Source organism: Odontesthes bonariensis, chromosome 16 (genome assembly GCF_027942865.1).
Source record: "Odontesthes bonariensis isolate fOdoBon6 chromosome 16, fOdoBon6.hap1, whole genome shotgun sequence".
NCBI lineage: Eukaryota > Metazoa > Chordata > Actinopteri > Atheriniformes > Atherinopsidae > Odontesthes > Odontesthes bonariensis.
This window is the reverse complement of record NC_134521.1, coordinates 2068537-2077729: the sequence shown is the minus strand read 5'-3', so window position 1 is coordinate 2077729 and position 9193 is coordinate 2068537. Positions and strand designations below refer to the sequence as shown.

General features: G+C 40.5%; 1 protein-coding gene across 1 annotated transcript; it reads right to left on the bottom strand.

Annotated features, from left to right (window-relative positions):
• Positions 1-4350: 4350 nt before the first annotated feature.
• On the bottom strand, positions 4351-8803 carry LOC142401828 (complement C1q tumor necrosis factor-related protein 3-like). Its single transcript, XM_075487294.1, has 5 exons — positions 8574-8803; positions 8345-8407; positions 7904-7966; positions 4962-5093; positions 4351-4881 (listed from the first exon to the last, which is right to left on the bottom strand). The coding sequence occupies exons 1-5, from the start codon at positions 8761-8763 to the stop codon at positions 4601-4603; spliced, it is 729 nt and encodes a 242-aa protein (XP_075343409.1). The 5' UTR covers positions 8764-8803; the 3' UTR covers positions 4351-4600.
• Positions 8804-9193: the final 390 nt, after the last annotated feature.

Genomic DNA, 9193 nt, shown 5'->3' with positions numbered 1-9193 from the left:
ATGCAGAATCTGTGTACACATTCGTAACCTTACCTTTCACCAGTCAACATGCTTCCGTTAGTGCCTTCAGTTCAGCCAACTGTGCCGAACATGGCCGTTCACCCTTCTCAGCTTTCACCGTCACAAAGTTTTCCACCTTCCTGTTTCACAACTGCAAAACCTCATGATCACCCAAATGATCTCACAACATGAACCATGCACAACATAAGTGACATCAGCCTGCACAAGTGAAGTTGCTTCTAGGTCAGTTCTCAGTTTAATGTATCTCACAGCTTCTGACACACGCTCATGTGGTTCTCCCTCCAACTCACGTGGAATGACATCTGCAGGATCCGATGTAGTACACTTCTGTATTCTCACATCTGGACGTGTCAAAAGATGCACAACCTGCAAACATCCTGTCCGAGTCACAACATACCTACTCTGATTTATTAGTTCTGAAATCTTATGGTTTTTATTGGAGACATATAAGAAAAATGGCTTCTCATAGACTAATGTTGCCCGTTTTGGATGACTTTTGCTAATTTCGTTTCAAATTTCCAAAGGCTAACTTAGCCTCGGTTGTCCTCTCCAGTTGTGCTTTCAACCTTTGATCTTTGGATTTTTCATGATTCCTTCCAGAGGAAGCGCATTTTATTGCATAATCCTCCCAAAAGAAGATCATACTTGTTGTGTTCTAATTTTACTTATTTATTCATTAGATATTTATTTATTTATTTTGGACATGGCGCTTTCCTTACTCCCTCCAAGTGGGATGGAGAGATATCAGTAATTCCCTATGGGCTAAATAGATACTCTAATTTAGGCTATCAATGCTAAAATTTAAATTAGAAACTTTGTTCCGTTCAAATTTAAACATGTGGAAAGTTATAAATCATCTCTGTCCATTTAGCCTTCTTACACTTGCTCTGACTTAAACTGCTACTGTGTCAATGCTAAATTATGAAAAGAAGTTCTAACTCAAAGGTCACAACAATAAGGATCAAAGGAAAAATGTGTCCCTGTACAGGCCCCTCACTGTGTCAGGAGAAACTGAGTCCTTTCAGGCACTAGAACTCAACGAAGAAAAGACTTGAGCCTGAAAAGTTGTCCACAAGACAAAATGTATAAAATATGAAGTATACTATTAATTTAAGATGGCTCTGTCAGAAGTCAGCCATTGTCCCTGAGAACTTTAAGCAATGAACCTGTATTTAATTTGGCCAAAGGTCATTTCTATCCGTGCCCTTGTTTTAGCATGTGCATGTGCATGTGCATGTGCATATGCATGCCCTTGTTCCTGGATCAGGATATGGCGTGAGGAGGTACGGCCAGCATGCATAGCCTCTGTCCCCAAGCAGGACACCATTGAACTCTCCTGCAGAATAAGAGAAATGTTGGATGGATATACATGTGTTAAGACTTTAGGCAATTGGATGCAATATGTGCCTTATATGGCTATCTATAATAAAGTATGACGAGCACTTTGAATTCCTTAAGATGACCTCTACACCTGACCTCTCATTAGATTACCAAAATTCTGCCTATGCTACACCTTACTTCAAAAGTACACTCCTTCAGGTCAGTAAAATTCTCGCCTTGTGCAAACTTCTGTGCCAGTGAGGATGCTCGGAACATCCTAGAATCATGAACTGATCCCGGCCATTTAGCCTCAATGTTGGAAATGAAATGAGCTCCATCACAGATCATCTGTATGCTCGGAGGATAGGAGTCAATGATGAGCTTTCACAGGGCATAAATGTAACACTGCTCAGCATTACTCAAAGGGGTTGATGTGGTATTTTTCAAAATGAGAAATCCAGTTCAGAGTCTATGGACAATTATCCCCAAGTGTACCTGTACATTTAGGATATGGAAAAATGTTCGGTTTACATAGTCAGCCTCCACGGGTCCAGCAGGGGCCTGGACAATGTGACAATGTTTAAATCCAGACTGAAAACAGTTCTATTTAGATGTGCATATGACACCTGAAAGTATTTTATCTGCACTCTTCACTTTTAAATAAATTAATGAATGATTTTTTTGTTTTTTGGAATGATTTTATTGCCTTCTTGTGATTTTATGTAGCTGTAAAGCACTTTGAATTGCCTTGTGTACGAATTGTGCTCTATAAATTGCCTTGCACAGTGTAGTGCACCGATAACATTAGGGAAGCCTGAGGGAGATGATGAACTTAATGCAAATACTTCAGCCAGTAGGTTGTTTTACATTATCGGCTACTGTAAATGTGGAGCAGCAGCCTGAAAGGACAGAGGTCATATTTTTAATATGGTAAGATGTTTTAATTCCTGCGTTTTATATAATATCTTGTTTGTACAGTCCTTGACTGTACAAATAATTTGTATCATTAACATTATTACCTGTCCCCCATTTTTCTGAGTCTGGTCCTAAGTGGGTGTAGATCGGATGTTTGTTAGGTATTGATTAGTTTTAATGAATAGCATGTTCTCTCTCATTTAATTTCATGTTCAATACGTGTGTATAGTTGCGTTTCTTTGGCTGAACTGGCACCGACTGATTGATTTTTCGAGACAGTGAAAGTGCTGATATGATAACCACAGTTTTTGCTTCGTTTTTTAGACAATACATGAGTTTGTATGAATATGCTTAAAAAAGACATATATAGGCCTATTATATTTTATAAAGGCACTCGTGTCTTGGGGGTGGATTCCCTCAGCCACTGGCCTCCCGTTAGAGGTGGCGGTGATGGCCACCACCCGTTTTACGGCTCAGTAGAAGTCTCTGTTAGTTTAAACAGGCATAAGTATTTAACAGAACATGATATAGATGAGAAGACATAGTTTATGTGTGTGAAAACAGCATTATGTTGGGAATAAAATAACTGCACAGTCAAATAGCCACTTAATATTTGCTTTACAGTGTAAAACATGATCAGAATGAGGTACCTCCATGCCGAGGTCTCACCTGTTTGAACAATGTTTTTATATTTCATCTTAAACTGCTGCCAAGTGCGCTTCTGCCCTGCGGGATTGCACCTAAATGAAATAAATGAATGGGCTACCATTCAAGCGGTTTCCCTGTAATATTATTGTGATTGCAAAGGACTACATTTAAACTTACACTTTTGTGTTGCACTTATTTCTAAAAACGTATTGAAACTCGCCGTATGAGCGCATTAAGATTTCCAATTCGAGGTTGGTGAAAAACGTAGCCCCTCCTCTTCCCCGTTGCCATGGTGACTAGTCGAATCGGGGCTCCATTGATGCTGGCTTTTTAAAGTTGTGGTGCACACGCTAAACTCAAGGTGAACCTACTCAGAGTTGATTAACCTCACTCAAATCAGCGTTTCTGGAACCGGAAACTCAGAGTTTTCTATCTCAGAGTAGATCAACTCAGAGATCAGGAATAGACTCAGAGTTGGTTGAACCTGCTTTGTGAAACGGACCCCAGGTCTTTCTTACTAAATAAAAGCTGTTAATATCACTACAGGATGTTACGTTTCCCTGCTCAAACACCCCACCATTCAGGGCTCATAGAAATAGCTTACATATAAATAAATATATATAATTCTGCTGCTACATCTGCGTATTGTAAGTTTGTCTTAAAAATTTATAAAGTCTTAATGGAATTATTGTGGCGCTCCCTACAGGAGAAGCAACGGCTGCTACAGCTCAGGTTTGAGAGCAAAGCAGCCACCAAGCTGAATTATGCACTCAGTGGAGGTCTACTGAATCCGTCCACATGGTGGTGCTGCCACATATGCTTGGTTTACAGCCAGAGGGATTCTGATCACCAAGAAATCTTTATCATCTCCATATTGTTGAAAGAGTCAAAAATGTTGAGAAAGAAATGTGAACTAATAAAACTTAAAAGTAAACTAGTTACAATTGTTCATGAAAAATTCATTTTCCTGTAAATAACTTTCCTACAAAGGTCTCTAATAGCTTCGATGTTACGCTTTAAGCTTGTTGGTGTTTAAAACTGAAACATATAAACACAGCATTCAGCATATTTCCTTTAATAAACCCATTCTAAAATACTCTGCCCTATAGGATGTGTTTTATTTAAAGAAACCGTTTTTAGATTTACCAACTTAAGTTTTCATATCCATTAGATTTTTAATGGTGTATCAATTATTTAATTAGTAAATAAACATTCTTGTGATTTCAGATCTGCCTGATTAGTCAGCCCTGCTTTCATAAAAAGTTATGATTATTAGATAAAAAGTAAAAATTCGTTGACTCCTTTATGTTAAATAGATAAATTCCACCACCTGGATCTCTCTATGGGAAAGATGTTTCCTCACATTACTCTGATGCTACATTTGATTTTCTGATTTCACTCTGTTGACGTGCATGTTTGAAACAAATGAAGAAATATTCTCAGACGTTTCTGCATTGACACATTTATTCTTTATTGAGAAAACTGAGAATCAGAAAAAGAATCACTTTGAATCATGAGAAGTAATAAAACATCCATATTTTCCATTTATATTCATTATTATTTGCATTTTGATGCAGATTTGGATTTAGAGACAGAGTTATTTTGATTCCAGATGATCAGATAAATGTCAGTTTAATATGATTAAGGACAACAGGAACCTGCAGATCATCTTTCAGAAACAGAGAAACTGTTTCTCTCACACGGTGAACAGCAGATGGCCGCTGAAGGTTATGTGGTGATTTTCATTGTCATATATTTTTGTATGAAACCACTGTTGTACAAATACATGATCTCCACTCTCCAGCAGCAGTGTGGCACTATTAGAAGAACTTGTAACATGGGATGGCTGATGTTCATATGCGAGAAAGATTCTCGCTCCGTTTCTCATCAACACGGCGCCTGCAGGTTCATGGCCACCATTTCCATATATGTACCACTCAAAGTGGTAGGCTCCTTTCACCGGTGCAGTGAAAATACCTGCAGGATGTTTGTTGATGTTGTTAAATGATAAATCAAATCTGAAATTTGGTTAAACTTGTAGTGATGTAGGTTGTTACCTGTGTGTTGGTTGTAGGCATTTCCAATGTTTGTTACGACATGTCTGAAGACCAACGTACTGAGAGTGTTAAAGGGTCCAAGATGGTGGTGGCCGTCAGCCACCAGAGCAGCTGAGAAAGCCACCTGAGTGACTGTTAAAAACAAGATATCAGAATTTAAAGGGACAGTTCACCTCTTTTGACATGAAGCTGTATAACATCCCATATCAGCAACATCATTTATGAACATCTTCTTACCCCCTGCTGCGTCCTGTGAGCAGAGTTCCAGCCTCGTTTTGGTGTTGATGAAGGTAGTCCGGCTTGTTGGCTGGGGTTTAAAAAATAAAGCGTTTTGCTTCTCAAAACAATATGCGTTCAACAGAGTAATACATTTGCATCACAAAATGGTTCTCCAGGAAAAAGTCAGACCTCACAATCGCTTGGCGCCATTTTCTCTCCCTTCGTATCAATGCGTTCAGCCACCTAGCGATAGCCGCGCCTGATACGGTGTTTGCTGCTCGGTCTGCTCAGCAGGCCGTGATACGAAGGGAGAGAAAATAGCGCCAAGCGATTGTGAGGTCTGACTTTTTCCTGGAGAACCATTTTGTGATGCAAATGTATTACTCTTTTGAACGCATATTGTTCTGAGAAGCAAAACGCTTTATTTTTTAAACCCCAGCCAACTAGCCGGACTACCTTCATCAACACCAAAACGAGGCTGGAACTCGGCTCACCAGCAGGCATGGACTGGCTATAGGGCTTACCGGGCAATGCCGGCTCTAAGAGCCGGCTCTTTGAAGTGAACGACAGGAACCGGCTCTACAATGGGAGCCGTTTTTTTTCTTTCAGTATCTCGCTGTGTCTCGGCCTCCCTGTCGTTGCGCTTGTGCTCTGCAAGTGACACAGAGCAGACAGTTTTTTCCCCACGTTTTTTTTGTCCTTCAGACCGGTGCCTCGCTGTCTCTCCCCTCCCCCTCACTCTCCCTCTCCTTGCGCGTTTTGCTCTGCTTCTGCCAGTGCTAGACGGGGATATATGGGGAGCCGTTTGGGAGCCGAAAGAGCCGGCTCTCCACAGTAAGAAGAGCCATTAGAGCCACATCTCGAAAAAGAGCCGAAAATCCCATCACTACTGTGGTGTGTGAACGTTTCTGTCACAGAGATCATTCAGTCTTTATTTTCAACTAATGCTATGAGTAGATTTACTTTATTTGAAGGTGTAAAAGTGACATGCGCCTGTCATTAGCATTACAGTACTTAAACCATCATTAATGTAGGTAAGGCTATATCGTGTCTAGTAGGGATGGGAATCCCTACTAGACACGTTCTTGTTGAGAACCGGTTCCCAGTGTTTCAATTCCTTGGAATCGTTTGGCGATTTTGCAAACGATTCCCTTATCGATTCCAGTGGGCGCGAATGACGTCACCACGCAACGTTGCGTGGCGAGTCCAGCGCAGCCAGCAGTAAACATGGCGCCCAAGCGGTACAAACGCTCGAAAGTTTGGTTACACATCCCTAAAAAAATACGACAACAGGGCAACTTGCAAAGTGAATATTTCACCAAAGGGAGGAAATACTACCAACATGCAATAACTATGAATGAATGTCGCGTTTTCGATCTGCTCCGGACTAACGTCGGTGAATCTGAACCCAACAACGTTAGCAAGTCCTCGGCTAACACTGCAGGTAACTAACTAACAAACACTGCCTATCATGTTAGCACCATTTGCCTCATTGTAAAAGCTGCTGTTAGTAACGGTTAAGGTTAAATGAATGCCTTCTCAGGCATTACATTTAGATGAAATCATGAGAGACAGAGCCTGACTGGCTCAGAGCCAGAGGCTGGTGGTACTACCCCCAGTTCACCTCTACCTCCAGCTTCTCCTTTCACCAGAGCAGGAAGAGTTAAATTACCCAGGCCATGATAGACCAATGTGGACCTCACCGTTGTTGGGTTTGTAAGGTCATGACTCGTGTTACTTCTAAACTAAACAAAGTTGATGCTAATCGACCGGTTTGTTGTCCTTTTTCTCCAAATGAGAATCGATAAGGGAACCGACAAAGAACCGAATCGTTAAGCAGAATCAAAAATGGAATTGGAATCGTAAAAATCTCATCAATTCCCACCCCTAGTATCTAGTGCCATTCGATTTTGTAGGCTTATGTAAAGTTGACTGGTGTGCAGATATTGCAAATACCCAATGACATCAGTCATAGATATCAAGTGTGTCATTAATGTTTATGACACTTTCATGTAGACACCAAAGTGTTCAGTGTTTTTTCAGCTTGTTATAACTATATTGTTTGCAGGTGTTACAGGTTACAGTTGCCCATGTAATATTAGTGAAACATTGCTTTGCTAAAATGGATTGGTAGGTAACCGGAGAAATACGAAATTTATATTCCTGCCTCGGTCATTTTCAACCCTCCGCTACATCAAACACAGACTGAGGAGTTGCCTTTCTGCCAGCAAACTGGAAGCCTTCATGTTGATGGCCACCGAGAAAGCTGTTCTTGTGTCCCTTGATACTGACACAGTGATGGACCGAGTGGCAGAGAAGAGCGATTTAATGAAAAAAAAGCTTTTGTAAGGTGAGGAGATTTATTTAAATGAATATATTTGTGTTAGGATTTAATTGCATTTTTCACAGAAAGTGATGAGATTACTTGTGTGATCGTATAAATATTCATGGTGGGCCGCCATGGCCAAAAATGCCCGGGCCATTTTTTGGTCCCAGTCCAGCCCTGCTCACAGGACGCAGCAGGGAGTAAGAAGATGTTCATAAATGATGTTGCTAATATGGGATGTCATACAGCTTCATGTAAAAAGACATGTTGAGTCAAACTTTCAAAGCTGTGGCAAAGTGATAAAAAAATTATCCATAAAAACAATAATTTGACAGCTAAACATATTTCAGCCTAAAAGTTCAAAGTTTGATTTGATTAATCAGAGCTGTGACGTTACCTTTCAGCTGCTGCTTCAGCTTGTTAGTCTCAGTCTCCTGTCCCTCAAATTTCATGTCATAGTCTGAAAAACAGAGCATTGGTTTCATGACAGACATATATGTTGCAAATATTTTCATCTTGTTGACAAAGCTTAGACACCCTCTAATATATCAGTATCATGCAGGCTTTGGATCCACACTGGAACATTTGTCCATCAGAGAGAACATTTTCCAAACTAAAGATCGCTTTAACCTTATTTCATCTCAATCCTCATTAAAGTGATGCAGATTAAAACTCATACAAGTAAATTAACACAACCAATAATAGTCAATCAATATTCACAATAAAAATAAAAAAATCTAACTATTTTCCTTAATATTTTCCCACAAACTCATGTCGAGACCGAGTTTCAGCCTAAAAGTTCAAAGTTTGATTGGATTAATCAGAGCTGTGACGTTACCTTCCAGCTGCTTCTTCAGCTTCTCGATTTCAGCTTCCTGTCTCTCAGACTTTGCTGCATTTCCTGAAAAAAAAACAAAAAAAAAAAAAAAAAAACAGCATGAACGGCTTTTTTCAAATTTAAAATTTTCTTCAATTCTCTGGAATCTTCTTTTTTTCACCCAGAAAAATACAAAATACTGATATCAATGTAACACAGCTGTGGCTCCTGAATTCCTTCATTACTGTACCTGCACTCTCTTTTTTTAGGGACCTGAGCTGCAGCCTCTGTTTGGTCAACGAGGCGACCATCTCTCTCAGAGCAGCATGGACGTCCGGTGAAAATGACTGCTGGAGTGCCAACGCCTCCGTCTGATCCGTGGAGACGGAGCAGACGGAGCAGACCACAAGAAGCAGCGGGAGAAACAGAGCGATCTTCATTCTTTCTCTGGGAATCTGCACACCTCGACTGTGTCCCCTGCAAACCAGAGAGATTTATATAGCCGACAAAAGAGGTGTGAGGAGGAGGGAGGTAACGTCCTGCCAGGTAAACACTGACAGGTCAAGATCAGGTGACTTTTTTTACCAAAACTATTCACGTAAGAATGTGTTTGCCAGCAGAGAGGAATGTGCTCATACAGCGTAATGAATAACAAACATTGAGTTTGTGCAAAGACACATTTTCCCCCAATGAGCTACATAGCCCCAGTTAGCTGGTTAGCTGTCCACAGCACCAACCAAATAGTCCCCGAGGTGTTGGGGAAGCTGGCGCTGTCCTTTGGCCCGTTCACAGTTTAAACTCAAAATGATAGAGATGAATATACTTAGTATATTATGTTATTAAAAGGAGGGGAAATTAAAGATGAACAGC

What these genes read in the sequence shown, in the direction of transcription:
- LOC142401828 (XM_075487294.1), bottom strand. Translation starts at nt 8,763, where the DNA reads ATGAAGATCGCTCTGTTTCTCCCGCTGCTTCTTGTGGTCTGCTCCGTC. An exon ending in CCTAAAAAAAGAGAGTGCAG is followed by an intron (nt 8,408 to 8,573) that starts GTACAGTAATGA and finishes TTTTTTTTTCAG; the next exon opens with GAAATGCAGCAAAGTCTGAG. An exon ending in GCTGAAGCAGCAGCTGAAAG is followed by an intron (nt 5,094 to 7,903) that starts GTAACGTCACAG and finishes TGTTTTTAACAG; the next exon opens with TCACTCAGGTGGCTTTCTCA.